Raw genomic sequence first — 19,182 nt, 5'->3', positions numbered from 1 at the left:
CTGCTTGTCATTTGCTTGCTTCTTGCTTTAGAGTTGGGTCTTAGGGGCTGGATGTCTTGGGAGAGGCTCACAAACTGGAGGGCATATTGCACTGTAAGGGAGACTCAGAGCTGTGGATGAAGACTACCTTGTGTGAGTTCAATGAAATTATTCTTTTTGTCATTTTGGTGAGGCTTCAGGCTTCTATGGAGTGTATTTCCATTCCAAAAGGGAAGGTTTCTAATCCTGGGAAATATCTCAAATCTCACATGATTTGAGGCTAAGCAACATTTTTTGAAGACACAAAGAGAGTGCCTAAAAACCGGCAGCCCCCTTTGCAGCTATCGCCACTATTTGGTGACTGTCAAAATGTACACCATGCTGGAAAGAAGATTGAAAAGAGTTCAAATATAAAACTGGAAGAAGGCATTATTTTTAGTTTTGCCCAAACCACAAGTTTGTCTCTAAGACTACCATTTTGGGTTGATGTGTGGCACTGTTTTGTTGTAGTAATTGAATTTGTTTGTATAGGAACTGTACTCATGAGCTCACTGTCATTGATTTAGAGTCCTAGCTCAAAGCACTAGAAAAAAAAAAAAAAGAAACAAACCAAAAACCAAACTAAACCAAATAAATAAATAAACTTTAGTCCATTTATTGCCCATGTCAGATGCTGTAACTTGTGGGTGTAGTGACAGAACAGCTCTGTGCTGTATCAGGTCCAGCCTGAGTCAGGAGGGGCTGCGGCACTGTGGAAATCGTTTGTTTGTGCTGAGAGGCACCACTTACTGAGCAGAGGCAGCTGAACATATTGCCTGGCATTCAGACCCTGAGTTTGAGCATTTCTCGTATGGTACCCAAGACTGGGAGTGCTGCTGAGCCAGTGTCTTTCTCTGAGGCAAAGGGAACAAGAGAAGGATGAGGGAAAATGCTGCGTTATTTTCACTCAGGAGCATTTTATCCCATGGAAACCAGTAGAACTGGCATGGATACTGGTATTGTAGTTCATTTGTTACACATCAGAGGACTGAAGTCTGGAGTGCAAGCTAGCAGGCTTGGTTATAAATGCCCCTCTTTCTTATAGAAGCAAAAGGGTTTTTCATACTTTCCTAGTCTTCCTTGATTGTAGAGTAGGAGAGTTTCAATAACAAAAATGTTCTAGGCCACAAAATCCACAGATGTGCGTACATTTGTGTTTCATTTGATAGTTGCTTTGCAAAGCAGCCACTGTTCATGCTGAGTAACTCTGCTTCCTAATGCATTTGCATTTGCCTTGTCCTGCATCGGAGGTTACGGGTTTGAAAAGCCGAAACTGGCACAGCCGTCTCCATGTTGATGCTGCTGCTATGGACATGCCTCTCCAATGCCAAGCTTTTAGGCACTTGTCTCTGAGTTATTCCTGACACGCTACCACTGAGGCTTGCTGTGTTGAGGAGGGCTCCACCAGCTGCTGCCACTGAGCTGCCTGTTGGCTTCATTGCTCCCATTATGTCTTTCTGTCCAGCTCTGCCTGTCTGTTAAAGCCAACGAGCCCTATAGCTCCAGGCATAACGGAAAGAAGAGCCCTCGCAGCATGCAAACGGCACAGTCAGTGTCCTCATGTTGTGGGGGTGACAAAGAAAAGCAGTAGGGAGAGGAAAACTCTGCCCAGTATTCTCCCGTGTAGCACTGCTGAAGGTGGCGTGGAGACTGAGGCACGTCTGACTAAACTGAATCTCTTGAAACGGTTTCAGAAGATTCAGAGCTGGTGACGGGATGAAACCTGAGCGAGCCTTTACAAATGACTCATCTGTGGATCAGCAGCTGACTACAAAGAAAATTTCGCACTTAGCCATCTCTTCTTTTGACTGCTTTTGCATCATATTTTATTTCAGATAATGCACTGTAAATAGTACTCCGCACTGAACTTTTCCAGCCTTTTCCCAGTAAACCATAGTTAGTGAAGACGAACACAGGATGCTCCTTTTTTGTGTAAACCAATATTCTTCCAAGTACTAGTTTCAGATTGAGACCTGTCTCTTGAAAACCTTGTTACACTGGTTCTTATATAAGGACAAGCTCTAGGATAAAGGAAGAAGGAAATCTTGATTTTTCATAAAATATTTCTTCTGCCTATGGTATCAGTGCCTAAATTAAAGTCCTCTGTGGAAAAACTGTCAGAAAAGAATAGGTGGTCTGTAAAAATGTTTTCCTTTGAAAATTGATCCCCACTGTTATGGATCAATTCTGTTTCTCCTGTTTTCACTGGCAGATTCAGATTTCATTTGTAGCTCTCCGTGCACTTTCAGTTTTGCTACATAAATTGTTTCTTTTAAATAAGGCTCAGATACAGCTTAATTTACAACTAAATCAGCATGAGAGAGCTCTAAGGCAATCCTGTTCTCACTTGTTGTTCACTCTTGTGATAGAGGCTACTGGCATAATCAGCTGGTGGGCATGTGTTTTGGACATTGCTCCTCCTGGGCCAATCCACAGAGGTCATGATTTGTTACAGTCCCCTGCTAAAAATATTGCTTCTTAGTCAAGCTGTGGCAATTTACGTTTTCAGTTTGGTGGGACCAAAAGTTCAGCCCCAGGGTATCAATCAGGAGGGTAACTATCACATAAGCTTATTCAAGCTTCAACCCCCCGTGGCTGTCAGACATGTGGGAAGAGCTCCCTTTGAACAAAAATAATGCATAACCCTTTATAAAAAGGCCCTTCTCGTCAGGCAGTTCCTGCATGTTTTTTTAGCTCTGGAGATTCCTGGCTCAAACCCTCGCTGTCGGCCAAGGCGGCAGCTTCCCACCAGGCATTGCTGAGAATAGAGGCTCAGGCCACTTACATCTACTTAGCGCTTTTAAAGAATTGTTAATTGTAGCAACCCTTCTCACAAGTGGGATTTTATTCTGAGAATGAATATCTTGGCTGCTGTGGCAGAATTATCACTCAGTTTAAATTGGGAAATATGAGAATAGCAAAGCTGCCAGTATTCTCCTGTGCATCTTCATCTTTCCTGGATACTTTTTTCAGTGCTGTTTTGAACAGTGGGATATTTCTGAAACATGAGTGTGATGAGTAGGTGCCAAGTTTTGAAAAATATCTGTCAAGGGTGACAAGCACAGTTCCTGTGGGAAGAACTCTGGTCCTGTAGTGCTTATGATGGAGGCATTCAGTGTGCACTGGGAGACTTGTGCATGTACAAATTTTTTTCTACAGCCACTTTGCACAAACAAGTATGAATGGTGCAAATCCAGAGATGGTAATAAGTATTGTACATGTCCATAGAACATCCCAGAGTGTAAGAATCCACAGACAATGTAAAATACAGGGAAAGGGAGGACCATACATTTGTTTCCTTTTCTTCATCTGTTCATATATACCAAGATTAATTGATAAACTCCATTCTTACTTGGTGGACAGTAATACTAAGATATGACTTCCTAATGTTTTTGTTCTTCATACTTTCCTTTTTTTCAAGATCTTTCCGTTTTCCCAGTTTCACTGACTGGGTTCACTTACTAGGCTGATATGACATAATTGTCTCTTTCATTTTTTTGTGCTTATTAATTAATATAAGCATATTACAATGGTAGTATAAGAAGTATCAAGTTTTTGACACAAGGAGAACACTCACCACTATCATTTTTGTTGTACTAACAGTTTTAAATTATTTTAAAAATATCCAAGGCATAATGTGGTCAATGAATTTTGCTTTAAGCACAGATAACACTTAGGGCCTAATTGTTTACTGTTCTACATATTGGAAAGCCATTTATACGTAAGTAAAGAAGATGAAAACTGCTACCAGATAGTTGCCCCTTGCATAACCATAGATGCTCGCAGCAGGGCGTATCAGGTGAGAATCAGGTAGCTGGAGTGTAGATTACAATTTCCATCAAAAGTAATTTCCATTTTATTATAATTTTAAGGGGAGATCTATTTTGTGGGATAATGTACTCAAATAGTTATTTTGATGTAAAATAATACAAGACTAACTACAGAGACAGCTTTTCATGCTGTTATTTAAACACGCTATTTGCATTTATATTGCTTCATATGATGGAGAGTGTTTACATGGTATTTAAAAAATTGGGATTAATGAACTCCTAAACTTGCCTATGGGGTTTGAGCAAAATGCTTCCTTTCTTTCTTTTTGCGTAGTAGAGTGAAAGACTTATGAGGAAAAAGAGATTTCATTGTAAAGTACTCCTTAAAATTTATGGAATATTAAACAGAGAAGTAAATGAACCTGAAATAATTCAGACACTACCTGATAGTAAATCAAGCCTTATGGTAGTTTCCCGACCCTAGTAAAATGTTTTCAAAGTGGCATTAAAGCTGAAGTTTTCCAAGAATCTTGATTGGAGAAAGGTATTCAATAGCATCTCTTGGCTTGCATTTCTTTAAAAATATAAGACTTAATATCCAAATGAACTGGTATCTTGTCTAGAATTAAGTAGATTCAGGACTTTCCAGGTTTAAAAGGGTGTTGAAGTTTCATATCTACAATCCAAGTTGAGCCTATTAGAGACGTGGTGTTCCTCCAAAAGCAAGGATCAGAGGTTCTTAGTGAGCCTTATCTTAATTCTGCTTTTTCTGACTTCAGTTAGGTAAGTTATGGTCATTTTTGTGTGATGACGTTAGGCTGCTAGAGTCTTTGGATTTTTTCTTTGTACTGTAACATAGTTCAGAAATGGTGAAACTTCAAAAGTGAATCTGTTTTTCCATGTATAAAACATCTCAGCATTTTGTGCTTCTCAGCCTCCAAATGGATTTATGTGAGATTCAATCACTTCACCCCGGTGCAGGAGCTGTAGCTGTTCAGAGGTGGGACAGGTGGGGTTTGATCAAAATTGATTCTGAAATATGAGCATCCGTTTTGCATATTTGGATCCATGCTGATTCAGCAGTACATAAATTAATGATTTGGTACTCAGCTGTTTCCGTCTGTTTTGATGAGCTCACTGGAAAACACTCGATGGAAACAACCAGCCCTGGCTTGTGTCGGGAAGGAGATGGGAGCACCGGCAGTGGAGTCCACAGCAGGCAAATGGGAATGACTGGCATCAGGTGGAGCCACAGTCAGGCAGAGAGGGGACTACAAGAGTCATGGAGGCACAGGAAGACAAGGGAAATTTTTAGGTTAAAGCATGATGGTAAGGGATAAGGGGAACTTGGCCAAATACACCATGTCATCTCTCTAATTTATAACAAGGTTCAAGAGCAAAGCCCAATGTTTACATTTGGGGGACAATCTCCAGTGCACAGACTGTGACATTTCTCAGCCAAGTGATAAAATTATAAGGCTCATAACAAGTAAAACTAAAATTTTATCAAAGACATTGGGCTTGTTCATCATGTGTAGCCATGATATGAAGCTATGTTTCTAAATCTGTATCTGTACCTGGAGTAAGTTTCCCTGAAGCCACCGGTCTGCACTCATGTTCCCTCGTGGAGGATTTTGCCTTACCTGTATATTCAGGCAAACATGAGTTGAGTTGCACGTGATACCCTGCCGCTATTGGTTTGCTTCTCTATTCATTGAGAGAGCTTGTGTACGTTTGTCAAAGTCATTTAAATCATTGCCTAAATCACTCAGAAGTCATGCTTATGTGCAAATACTTTTTAACATGTTGCCTGCATTAAGTATTCATACTTCACAACATCACCTTAAGATTGTCAGAAAGCATTAGCAGATATTGCTCTAACTTTGTTAGAGCTTAGGTGGTTTATCCAAAACCTCTGAAAGAATCAATATAATTTTGGGGAAGAGATCTCAGGAATATCTGTGAACTAGAAGCCTAATTTCAGTTTCTGCAGACCATTTCTTTCCATCTGCTCCTTCCTTCTATTTGGCATGCAAGTCTGTTGCCCTGTTAACAAAGAGATGCATTTCAAAAGTATGTTTCCAAATATGTTTCATTTGACATTTTTAGAAAATAAATGCTGTCATACAACCTCATAGGACGTAGTCGTATGTTCAGACAAAGCATTTACGCAAATGTTGCAACTTTCTTGACCACCTTTCTGGTTCAATTTATAGATGCAGTGACAAGCAGTGAAAAGTGGCAGCATCACTGGCAGATCAGAGGCAGAAGCTACGTTAGGGTGGCATGTAAGGTTGGCAGATAAGGTGAAGCAGGCTATGCTGTGTGATGAAATAAGTGGAATCAAATTAGTAGTTTCCTTGGGCAGCCGAAGCCTGAACATGTAGGTGTACCCTCCAGAATACAAGCTTTCAGCTGACACCTCACTTACAAAAATCCGGGCTTGGTGTAGAAGGACAAAGTGCTTGTGGACGGGCTAATGTCTCTGCATATGTAGGTGGAAGACAGAATCTGGAGAGATCAGGAAGCCCTGAGGGCAGGAGCAGCTGACATCGGTGGTGGTGGAAGAAAAGGGAGTAGAGACCTGCAAGGGGAAGGCAGTGCTGTCAGGCTAGAGCCCAGCAAAATGGTCTCAGCTGCAGCATTCTTAGTAAGCTGAAGGACATTTCTCAAAGCCTGGGAGGAAACAGGAAAGGAGATGACATGTGATGTTGTGGAGGCCTGGATGAGAAACTTAAAGCTGTGGAGGTATTTTACACAATGTTGTTACAAATCCTGATCATAATTTGTACTCTTTGTGAAATAAAACCAGAGAAAATGGAATCAGTTCTTTTCAGAGACCACCATAAGTAGTGATGGTATCCATGGTTGTATTTTATGGCTGTGTGTATTCCCCAGTTACAGATGCTGCTCAACAGCATGAACTTGTTTCTACAAACCTCAAATTTGTACTTTTGTACCCAATGGGTTTCTGCCATGGGGAAAATAAATTCTTCTTAATCACCACTGAGGCCTCTCCACCCCATTATTTTGGTTCACGTTGTTTATTTTTATTTATAGGCATTCATCAGCATAATGTACTGTTGCCTACAACAGCAGGATTTGTTGGATACTTTAGGATTATTTTTTTTCTACTTGCCTGTATGTCATTTTAAATTCTTTTTCCATTTGCAAGAAGCTTGGCAAAGCATTACTGATATACTATCATAATTGTTTTCACTGAGAAAAGATAAGCTGTAGCATCAATAATTGATGAAAGAAATATCCATTTTACAGAGTTTTAACGGGATTGAAAAAGACCTAAATGCATATGGACAGACACATAGCTACGCATACTTTTAACGCATCACACAAAGCTTGCAAAGGACGTGGTATCAGATGACTGTACAAACTTCAAAAGGCCATGTCAATAGTGTGTTTTCTCAACCACTTTTAAACAGATGCTTCTGGGATGAGATGTTCAACTGCTGCACAGTTAATACAGCTAGATCATGTGGCAGGTTAGAAAAAATGTATTAATTGCAGGATGAATTGTGGATGAATGAATGGTGTACGTAAACCTGGAAATTATCCTGTATACCATGATTTCCTATCTATTTCTGACATAGGGAACCAAGTTTACTTGAACAGTGAAACATGCGTTAACTGGCTGAAAATACCCAGTACAGAGCATTTATTTTACATTTGGACATTATTTTCCTTTCCCAAAAGCAGGCAGGAAAATTGGAGCTGATCCCTGCATCAGCTGTCTTCTCTGCCTGTCCTCCAGCATACAGGGCATGGGGTATAGGGGAATGTGGTGCACCACTGAAGCTACCAGATCCTGACCAAGACAGCATCGTTTGGACTACCCATCCATGCCACTCAAGGGAACTGGAAGGTTTTCTGGATTGAAGGAGCCATATCCAGCTCTGTGCTGCTCCTCCTCTGTCGATACTCAGGGGGACTAGAGAATCTGGAACAGAATTTAAGGACTCTAAATGTCCACATTTTTACTGAAAAAGGCATCACGTTGCTCATCTGTGCTCAACACTGTGCTCACTGCCTCTTGGATATGGAGATGGAAGTAAAAAGTGCCGCCTGTTTCCTCAGTTCAGCAGCTTTCTTCCATGTCTAAGTTCATTGCTTTTTAAGATCACCTCTCCAAGTGGAAAAGCCCCGCACTTAAACATTGCCATGACTGCAAAGCTGTGCAAATGACTTTGTAAGGAAGAGTTTAAGAGAGAGGTTGTAAATAAGCTCCGTGATTCCAAAATGCAGAGTTTAGCAGGTCAGAGGTATTCTTGTGATTTTAGCAAATTTCACATGTAGGTAGGAAAGAGAGAATCCATCCCTTACCCTCTGCCCCCACCACCAGCCACACAGAGATTTCACTGAACCACACCATTCTTTAGAACGTGACTGGTTTAGAAGGAGAGGAAATTGATTGGTTTTGCCAAATACGGTTTTGTACTGGATGCTGGTGGTATGACGATAACCCTGTTTGTAGAAGTATTTAAGTACTTGTCTAATTTTAAGCAGCTGAGTATTGCCATTTTTCTCTAAGATTATCACATGCTTAAAATGAGTAAATGCTGTCTTAAAATATGTGTGGGTTTGGAGATTTAAATACACCCACATTCTGCTGATAGATGTCAAGTCTTTTGAAACAATTTATATTTCTATTTTTTCCCCCCTAGGTGGACACCCATGGAAACATTCTGCTAACATCGCTTGAAATTCACAACGAGGTGGCAAGCAACGAGGTCACCACCAGCGTTACGGATGCCAGAAATTCAACGATATCCTTTGACAACTCAGGAATCCAGTACAGAAAACAAAGCTCACATCGTGAAAGCCTTGGAAGGCGGTCGTCAGAAAGAACAGGCTCCCACAGCAAGAGGGGCCATTTACGAAGAAGGTCTTCACAACTGAAAATAAAAATCCCTGATCTAACAGATGTGAATGCCATCGACAGATGGTCAAGAATGGTGTTTCCATTCACATTTTCTCTTTTCAACTTAATTTACTGGCTGTACTATGTTAACTGAGTGACTGAACTTTTTTAAAGGACTTCAACTATAACAAGTGAAGTACTACTTGCCTGCAGAGTTTATATATATATTTATATATAAAAATATATATATATATGAACTTTTACTATGTAGACCATACTCATGTATGTGTGAATACATATAGCAAAGAATTGTGTGTATATAAAAGCACACACTGCAAATCAAAAGTGTATGTATGCACACACACATGTACACATTTGTTCTGAGGTTATGGACACTTTAACATAGGATGCACTTCAGAGGAACTTTTTAAATCGAAAGGCAGGTGTCGTCAAAACAACAAGCCTTGCGAAAGTAAGTGTTGTATATTATCACTACAAAACTTTGATTGTCATAGAAATTTTCAAACAGCTGTAATCGTGTATAAAGTCAGTATTTAGTAACATTGTTTGTAAATGCTGCCATACACACTAATCAAAAAGTGGTAGAGTTACACCGGTAAGTTTAAAATAAGTCATTTATATTGCAGATCCATCACGTACAATTTCATCCAGCCAAATTTCTTTTTCTTTCCTAAAATTTCTTGGGTTTGTATATGTCATAATACGTTTTTTCCCAGTCCTGAATGGGCATAGTTTTTAATGATCTCTTGCATTCTCTTACGCAGTAAGCAAAGTGATCATGGGAGCGTTGCTCTAGGGCTTTGGAGACATATACATGTTCATAATATTTCAAACAAGCATTTTAAGTGTCCATCAACAGTGAAACGAATCTTTTGTAAGTACTGTAAATGTACAGCACATTTTCCTTCCCTTGGACTGGTTCCAGCTGCCATGTCATTTTGAAAGAGAACAGCACATTTTTAGTATAATTTAGCTGAGAATTCAACTACTGTCAATGTGTTCTACATCTGCTGTAGATGTAAAGATTGTTATTCCAGTGAAAGCATAGAAGATGTCTCAGGTTATTTGCTACTTCGACATGAAACCACCTAGCTGTAGCCTTTTTTAAACATGCATTCACATTATTTAACATTCTTATAACATTGTATGTTAATGTAAAATATATTTGCATAATATGCATATAAGTATATTTTCTCAATATTTTTCTTCCTTGTGCTTGCTATCGTGACCGCATGCTATGTCATATTTTTGTTTCTGTGATGTTACAACTTTTTATTCTCTAGAATTGAGCAAATAGAGCACTTCCGATACTTTGATTCAGTAATGGAGCATTTTCATATTTTATTTATATACTTAAAGTATATACACGTACACTTACCAAGCTAGTGTGCTGCCATCACAGATCACAAGAGATAGCAAACAGTATGTTTTGTTTCAGCATCAGCTATGTTCAAACATATCCTTCATGCAAATGTGACCACTGTGGTATTCATTCCCTCACCAGGATTCCAACTTTTTTCAGTCTAGTAGATTGTAGTCGTCAAGGTATGCCAATTTCAGATCTGTAAACTTAATTTGTTATTTATCAGAACTAAACCTTTCTAAAGAAAAGAAGATATATTTTTTGTAAACGGTGTTTCTATCATGTACATTCACAAATAACAACAGATACAGTAGCATAAATAGATCTAAAAAAAAAAATAATTCAGGTGTGGCCCTGCCAGTTCTCTGCATGTAGAGTTCCTCGGGACATCGATGGGGATTTTTGGCAGATAGAGCGCTTTGGATACTAGTTAGAGGTGTCTATGGGAGAAAAACGTGTGGATATGCATCTACCAAAAACACCAAAAAGGGATGAAGCTGAAAAGGCTGCCTTGGCTCTGTAATGACCTGTGTTCTCACTAGTACTTGACTTATCTGCGAGTAGAGCAATGATACTCCTGTTGCTGCCGTGTACGGTCCGTCACTGTTCCCACCCCTGCCTATTTGCAACTGAACTGTGAAACTTTGCTCTGGGCTGAAATTCAGCATAGACAAACCTGGGTTGCAAGGTCCGTGTCGTCATCCCGTCCCCAGGGGCTGCTCCTTGAACTGGAATGGGCTCGGCACAGTTGCCTTGCGGCAAAGCTGCAATGCGATCCTCAGCTGGTGGCATTCGCCGTAACCCCGGCTGCCGGCGTGCGCAGGATCTGCACCACCGCAGTCCTGCTGCATCCTTGGCAGCGGTGCAAAGCGGCTGTAACTGCAGTTTTTAAGCACCGTGCCTGCGGATGACTATACAGTGTGAAGATCCTCAAAGGAACCCCTATAGCTGGAGCAGAAAAACTTGCTTTTGAAAAGCTCCTCAGTATTAGCTCCCGTTGGTAAACTGCAGTGTATTAGGAGTTCTCTAACATCTCTTTGAACTGTGAAGAGATTAGAGAGCACATTGTCATCATTATAATCAAAGTAACTAAATAATTAACACCCTCCCAAAGTTCATATTTAGTAGAATTGTTGAAAAGCCCTCCCAAGTTTTTATCCTAATATCAAAATATAATTAAACAAAAAAATACCTGATTTTAATAAAACTTAAAAGTGGTAGGCTTTGCTTTAGAAAAATTGCCCTAATTAAATTATCTTTGAGCAAGTCTTTCAGTAAGTGCCCTAAACAGCTACCCTGAAAAATGGGATTCAAGAAGATAGTGGTCCCACCCTCATGATTTAATGACAGTTCTCTCTTTTCTTCAAGCTCCAGCTCCTAGAAATCGTCCGTTCAGGCAGGGATCTTTAATAACAAGAAGAGACTTTTTAGTTGTGATAGAAATGTGTACTCCAAGTCCCGCAGAAATCAGTTCTCCTGTGGCTTCAGCCAGGATCTTCAAGCAGATGGAAAATTACTGTCTGGCCGGAGCAAAGAAGCAATGTGCATTTTTGGGAGCCTGCATGGGCAAAAGAACCGAGTCTCTGAGGACTGTCCCTCTCTTACCCTTTGCACAACTGGCGGGCAGCATGTTACTGCAGCCTCTTTCATCAAACCGTACTCCCCACCTTGCCTCTCATCGCAAAAAGTGGGCAGTTGCACATTTCAGCTTTTTCACGAGATTTCATATTCATCAGTCTAGTTGAGTTCCATGGGGCACAAGCAGCTTGAACTTTGAACGAATCCAAGTCTTGGTTTGATGTGAAAAAAGCCAGGAAATTCTCACTTAAGGTTAACACTACGTCTTTAACATGCATTTTTGTGCCTTTTTTTGCCAATTCCCTTCCTCCGGCCCCAGCACCACTTCCTAACATACAGACACACACACACACAACCATGTGTTAAGAACAGTGTTTGCCTTGACCTCCCATTTTCTGGCTCTTATCCCTTTATGCGAGCTGCAGTGTATGATTTTAACCATAGATGGCTTTAAGACTAAAAATGGTAATTTCAACCAAATTGCACCAGAGTAATGTATTTCATAGCTAATCACTCCCTTCTAACTCAACACTACTATAAATAACATTTACACATCATTTGGTTGTAAAAAGCATTAGAAAAAAAGAAAACTGGAACTATCTTATGTTATAGCCCAAAAGGTCAGTAAACAGTAGAAATATTATGGTGTTTTAACTCTAAGTTGATTTCATCCCATTGTAAAGATAAACTAAAAACCAGTCTTTTTGGCTTAAGGCACATCTATGTATTTTTGGTATTCTTCAGCCGTAAAAAAAAAAAAAAAAGAATAGTAAAATGGAACGATGAAGAGATGCTTTATGAAAATATTGATGAATGAATATTCATTTATTAAAAAGGATTTAAAGATTAATTGCTTACTTTTTTTTTTCTGGGGATGGAGGGAAGTATGTTGACTATGCTTGGCTAAATTTTAATGTTTAATTGCATGTTAATTATCATGTAATGGTTAGTCTTACACAGTTTTACAGAAAAAAAAATACGAAAGCATATTCCTATCAACACACAAGTAGCAAAGGGGATTCTTAAGCATTAAACTACTATCTTTCCTAGTGTTTTCTGTGGTAGATTAAGGAAGAGGGGAAAAACTACATCCACTTACTTAGCAAGATTCTTAATGGCAAAGGAATCTCTCTTCAAGCTGGGGCATGGCCTGCTAAGAGCAGAAAGTTTGTCCTCTGCTTTATATGAAAGCTCTACCTGCCCAGGAGGCTAAAGAGCTTTTGATATCAAAACAGGACAGTGGTGTCCTGTTTATTTGTTTCATTAATAAAGTCATAAATATTTCAAAATCAACCAAAAAAAAATTCTCCAGCTATGCTAATTGTACCAGCAATGCTAATTGTGTTCATTACACTTTTTATTGCTAACTATTAGTCAGTTATGTTAGAGGGGTGAGGATACAGACAGTTTCCAAGAGGGGTTTTTAAAGTCATCTTGACAGTAGTTCACCAGCCCCTTCCCCCAAAACCAAAAAATACCCTGAAGATTTGGCAAGCACACTGTCCTTAAACCCAGTTGCCATGCTTTGCATTGGGACAGGGTGTCTGTTATGGTTTCAGCTGGGATGGAGCTGACTTTCTTGCTAGCAGCTGGTGTAGGGCTATGTTTTGGATTTGGGATGAGAAATCGCATTGATAGCACACTGATTTTTTGGTTGTTGCTAAGCCCTTCGGGCCTTTTCTGCTTCTCACCCCACCCCACCAGCGAGCAGGCTGGGGGTGCACAAAATGTCGGGAGAAGACACAGCCAGGAGAGCTGACCCCAACTGAGCAAAGGGATAGATATCCCATACCATGTGACATCATGCTCAGCATATAACGCTGGGGGAAGAAGAAGGAAGGGGGGGACATTCTGAGTGCTGGCGTTTGTCTTCCCAAGTAACCATTATGCGTGATGGAGCCCTGCTTTCCTGGAGATGGCTGAACACCTGCCTGCCCATGGGAAGCAGGGAATGAATTCCTTGGTTTGCTTTGCCCATGTGTACAGCTTTTGCTCTACCTCTTAAACTGTCTTTGTCTCAACCCACAAGATTTTCCTCACTTTTAGTCTTCCGATTCTCTCCCCCATCACAAATGGGGGGGAGTGAGTGAGCAGCTGGGTGGTTCTAGCTGCCGTCTGGGGTTAAACCATGACAGTCATATGCTTGCTTAAATCTCATAGTAGCTAATAATATATGTCACAACTTTTAGGAGCAGATAAAATGTTCAGCACCATAGATGTGATTGCAAGACCTTTGCAATCAACAGAAAGGCTCCCTCTGATTTTGGCCCATTTCTGCTCACTTTTAGCAAGACTTCCCAGATCATAAGTAACATCTGTCATCTGTTTATTCCAGTCCAGCGAGCATTGTAGAGTAGAAAAAATATAATGATGTACCAAGCTTAGTTTTGTGATGGGGAATATCTGGTAAGGGATGTATCTACCTAAGTATTTTGGAGCTGATGTATGGATATATCTTATCAATTAATTGCTTAAGTACTACTCATTATATTAAAGGAGTTCAGGTTCTGTTACAAATTATTGGCTGTTTTCCCCAAATAAATGTGGTCCTTTGAGTATCATCAAGACTATTTCCATAGATGTTTGGTTTTTATAGTCATGACTGTCACAGCAGCAAACACTGCCTGCTAATAGACAGCAGAAAACTAAAGTAAAAGCAGTGGGAAACACAAGGCTTCTCTGAACCTTTTTTGAACAAAACCAGACTCTCTCATAAGTGCCTTCAAACTCCTCCAAATACAGGGTCTGAGCTTTTCTAAAATTATTTCAGGTTCTAGGTGTTTAATTTATGTGGTTCCCATAGCTTGTGAGGGCCTGGCTTGGGGACTCGCACATACACCTTCTGAAAATCAAACCCCTTGGCAGCTTACCCAACGTACAGCATCACTTGTCATACTTGAAAATGAAAGGGATAAGTATGTAATAGTGCAAAAAGAACAACTACTGTCCCCAAAATCTACCAGAGTTTAAATTATCACCTAATTAACTGAACTTTAGGTACTGCTTAAGCAAGCACAATATTTATTTGGACAGTGTCCCGTACCTTTGCAATGTGCTATGCAGTGTGCTTTTGTCCCTGCATTGCAGCCTAATTTAGATTAGCAGGTTTTGCTCTCCCCTGGAGACAAGGGAAAGCCCAGAAAGCGGCCGCTCACGCCAAGTTTGCCCCTGCACTGGCTTACCTCAAGAAGGCACGGGGAGAGCATCTCCCTGGGTCTGCCCTAAACAGGGGTCCCCAAAGCCACTCAGGTCCCTCCTCTGAATCCCTCTTTGGAGGCACCGATCTCTCTCCTTTGACTCCAGAGGGAGCCTCAGGCTAAACTCTGAATTATCCCCCAGTTTACCACCAGCGGTTGGCTTCTTTCAGATGTTATTGCTGCTGCTGCAAAACCTGGAGATAAAGTAACTATTATCCTAGCTGGCAGGAGGCACACCAGCAAACAGCATGTGTACTCGGGACTATGATACATCATGGTAATCTTCAGGTTATTCGTTCTAATACTGTATTTAAATATATTTCGGTTTATGCTCTAGCCCTCAGGAGTCAGCACACTTGTCTCCAGGTGCTGATGCTTTTTATATGAATGTGCTTGGGAGTCTGGGACAGAGCATGGGCATTTTGCTAAAGACTTTAAATCCATTCAGCAGTACTCCCCTGGGCATTTCCACCATCCTTCATCCCTATCACAGGTCAGGGTTTACATTACCCCTGCACCACTTTAACCACCCTCCTACAGGTTACCCAGAGCTCAAGCCTGCAGATGTGTGTTGCCAAGTGATGACTTGCTCGGCTATACCATTAGATATTCTGCTTGTTAGAAAGTGTCTCACAGATCAGATGCTATATTAGTTTAACAACTAACTGCTGCTTCACACTTCTTCCATCTAAAATGCCAGTGCTGCCACGAGAGACCCCATTTTCTCATCCCTTGAAAATTGCTAGAAAAAGGAGAATTTGCAGGCTGTCAGGCAATTAAGAACCTCTCTTCGTACACCCAGGCTCAAATTTTGCTGCAGGTTATACTGTTAATCCACAGGGACAGAAGTAATTTGGTACAAAATTCACACTGCCTAGGGCTACTCTTAGGAGTTTGCAGTCCAAAACACCAGTAATGTAGGTAGATGCAAAAGTATTTAAAATTGCTAGCAACGAAGTCTTTCTGTCTTTTTTTCTTCCAGGGATATTTAATGTGAAAGGCACAAACGACTGCTGGAGCAGGAACCAGCAGGCAGTAAATCTCCCAGTGCAGGCAGCCGGAGAGCAAGGCTGGAGTCAGGCACCTGTGTTCCTCTTGCTTTCAAAGGTCTTTCTTCTTGGCTGAGCAGCCGGAGAGTTTTGAAGGAAATTCCCAGCTCAGCTGAGAACAGTCCCAGGACATGACCCAGAGCACCCTTTGGGCAAGAGCTCTAGGCATCTGCCCCTGATGTAAAGAGCTGACGAAAGCATTACATGGAGCTGCATCTTAGATGGAGGGGACCCTCCTGTCCTGAAAAGGCCTTGGGTGCAAGCAGATGTCTGTGACTGCCTTCAAGGCACCGATTCTCTCTAAGCTCTGTATTTCCTGTTGCTGCTCCTGCAATATTGCATGCTGGACGTGCTGCTTTGCCCTTCAGAGCTGTCTAATTCCCCTGCTGCTGCAGAGGACGCATGGGCTGAATTTGTTCCATCTCACATGGCGCAGTTATCTGAGGCACCCAGTTAGTCCCTCAGTCATTGTAGACCCCATTTATAACCAACGGAAATACATACTATCATCCCGAGGGCTATTTAAAGCCCACATCTGGAGTTCCAAGCCCACATTTGTAGTTTTAATTCTTTGACTAGCTGCAAAACCAGCCTCCAGAGAAACTTGTGAGTGACAACAGAGAGAACTGTGGGCACGGCAGCGCTGCTGAATGGTGCTCTGCAGCTGGAGTTGCCATGCTTGAAGGTTGCACATGGCAGGGAGCACAAGAGAGAAATAAGGCCAGAGAAATGGAAATAATTCCTACATTTGCCTAGATTTATAATGGTTTGGACTAAACTGTTTCAGTTGCAGATGATAGAAGACATTCTACGATGCGAGTGATCCCATATCATGGTGAACGCTTTGTCCCACTCGCCTCCCCTTTGGAATCAGTGAGAGCAAAGTGTGGGCTTAGAACTTTGACTGGAAAATGAGGACCATGTTGGCTGTTAGGAAATAACTTCTGATTGCTAATTGGGATTGGAAAACTGTGATATGACTTCATCTGCAAACAGGAACAATTTCAAGACAGGTTTTCTTGTGAACTTAACACTCCTGACTTTGCCTTACTCTAAGCTGGAAGCAGATAATACTACACATAGTGCAAAGTATTGACAGTGAAACAATCTAAAGGATACACATAACCTGCTATTACTGCTTAGGCATTATCTAAAATACTGTCAATAATTACATTTGCAAAGTACGCTTAGTTTATAATGACACTGATTAGGTATTCTATATGGGCAGTTCCTATAGCATACTTCTATGTATCTCATTCGCTTTGACAAGGCAGCTTTTGGTGAAGACAATGCTGGAATGATTTCCTAATGACCTCACTGATGTTAAATTTCTCTTGATCATCATTTCTTACAGACCTGTTACATTCTGAATGCAGATGACAGTTTTGACATTCACGAAGATGTAGGTTTAATTATTAACTTGATTACTTGAGCTGAGAAGCCAGATGCCTAAATACCATGAAAGGTCGAGTAGAACAAATCCTGATAGTTGGTTATCTTTCAGTGTTAGAAATGTTACTTGGATTGGAAGGTGACTTAAAAAATAATAACAAATAATTGGAAAACCAAGGGCTTAGGTTCACAAATATTTTCCTGCATGAGTTATTTAAACATTGTTTAATCAAGAATCTGGTCCTAAAAGATGCAGGAATTTGAGCTGGAGTACCAAAGACATGTAAATTACTTCAAATAAAAGAGAACACAAAGGAGAGGTACCCGAGACACCAAGTTATACAAAGATCTGATAGTTTTTCCCAGTGTCCCATGGTAGGTAACACTTTATTGTTGAGAGACTCACATAAAGCACAGCAAGCCTCCTCTTTTATAGCAGAGAATTTGTCAATATCCTTTACTTTTATGTGCATGATTTATAAATCTATTTTCTAAAGCAATTTGAGGGTTGTAAAATCATACCATTATTTAGTACACAGCTCCTCACGGATTCTGGTTTATCAACTGTTAGGTAAAGAGTGGAAAAAACATCTGCTAATCACTCATTAAACTAGAATAGATTCAAACAAATGACTGCTATTAAGAGTCCTGATCCAAAGCCCATTATAGTCGACAGAAAACTCTCGGAGGTTTCAACAGGCTTTGCGTACCACCTGAAGTTAATATTAGCCAGACTGATGGAAAATTTACATCTTAATTGGTTACATAAAATTCAAGACACAAAAAAAAAAATGCCAGAACTTAAAGCATCTATGGGAAAGACCAAAATACAGTAGAGGACTGAAACTTGAAATTGCAATAGTCTCAGGGGATAGAAATTTGTGCGATTTTAGTTTAATCGAGTACATTGCGACTGGTATGGTGACAAATAACTGGACTGCATTTTCATTTGTCCATGGATGTCCCCAAAACCCAGACTTGTCCCTTAGCAGCAAAATGCCAAACCAAATAAAAAATCTCCCAACCACCCCAAAAAAATGGAAGCAGAGCACCTCTGGCAGGTCAGATGGCTCTCCCCACCTCCAAAGGCAGGCTGATGTCCTACTGCAACAGACAGGTATTCTCATTATTTTTTTAATAATACAAATGCTGATATCATAATAGCAATAGTTTTGTTGTTCTTTAATAATAATACAGACAGATCACGTGCTTTGTTGAAAAGGAGACATTATGTAAGAGTAGACTGTGTAGAACCAGGTTATTGTAGCTGAAGCTATGAGACATTTTTGGCCAGAAACTGACAGATGTACAAAAGCAAGAAGAGGGACCTGATTTTTGTGCTGCTTCCTTCCCACTGACACCAGCCCAGCAGTCTGAGGGTGAGTTACTACAGGTTTAAATGAGGATGGAGAAATCCTGACAACTGCGAAGGATGAGAACCTCAAATGCAGGAAGGCAAGGGCAGCTACCGTCATGCTGCCGATAAGGTAGCAATTTGGGGGGAATTTCTGTTTAAAATTTAGGTGGCCCATTTGGAGTTCAGTGTTGGCTGGGGTGTCAAATGATCTTGAAAGGCATGTTTAGTAGCTTCAGCTGTAATAAGAAAAACTGTTGATAACCGCTGAAGCACCGTCTTCATGGTTATATGCCTTTTTCCATTGCAAAGTGATTGTAAAACATGAAGGTAAGAGCTTCAGGGGACTGACTGGATGAGGGTCTGATAGCCAGCTGTGGAAATTTTCAGTGCACTCAGTCCTGTTGATAGCTGCTAGCTGACAAAAAGGTTGCCAGACAGCAAATCCTGCGCTCGTTTCCATTTTCATTGGGTTTTTCGAGAGCAAGACCTGGCCATTAGGAGCACCCTGCCTTGTCAAAGCCAGGCAGCCCTGTCACTCACTCCATTTCACGCAGGGGTCAG

At 40.7% G+C, this 19,182-nt stretch overlaps 1 protein-coding gene across 2 annotated transcripts in view; it reads left to right on the top strand.

Annotated features, from left to right (window-relative positions):
• The window catches only part of GABRB3 (gamma-aminobutyric acid (GABA) A receptor, beta 3), a 33,172-nt gene extending 23,543 nt beyond the window's left edge, over window positions 1-9,629 (top strand). For both annotated transcript variants that reach the window (XM_009883101.1, XM_009883102.1), the window contains one exon: window positions 8,468-9,629. In XM_009883101.1, coding sequence (XP_009881403.1) covers window positions 8,468-8,818 — 351 coding nt within the window. In that variant the 3' untranslated portion in view covers window positions 8,819-9,629. The remainder of the gene's footprint in view (window positions 1-8,467) is intronic.
• The last annotated feature ends 9,553 nt before the right edge of the window (window positions 9,630-19,182 follow it).

This window comes from Charadrius vociferus, unplaced genomic scaffold (assembly GCF_000708025.1).
Source record: "Charadrius vociferus isolate BGI_N301 unplaced genomic scaffold, ASM70802v2 scaffold92, whole genome shotgun sequence".
Taxonomy (NCBI): Eukaryota; Metazoa; Chordata; class Aves; order Charadriiformes; family Charadriidae; genus Charadrius; species Charadrius vociferus.
Note: the sequence above shows the minus strand (reverse complement) of the source record. Positions and strands in the feature narration are given on the sequence as shown.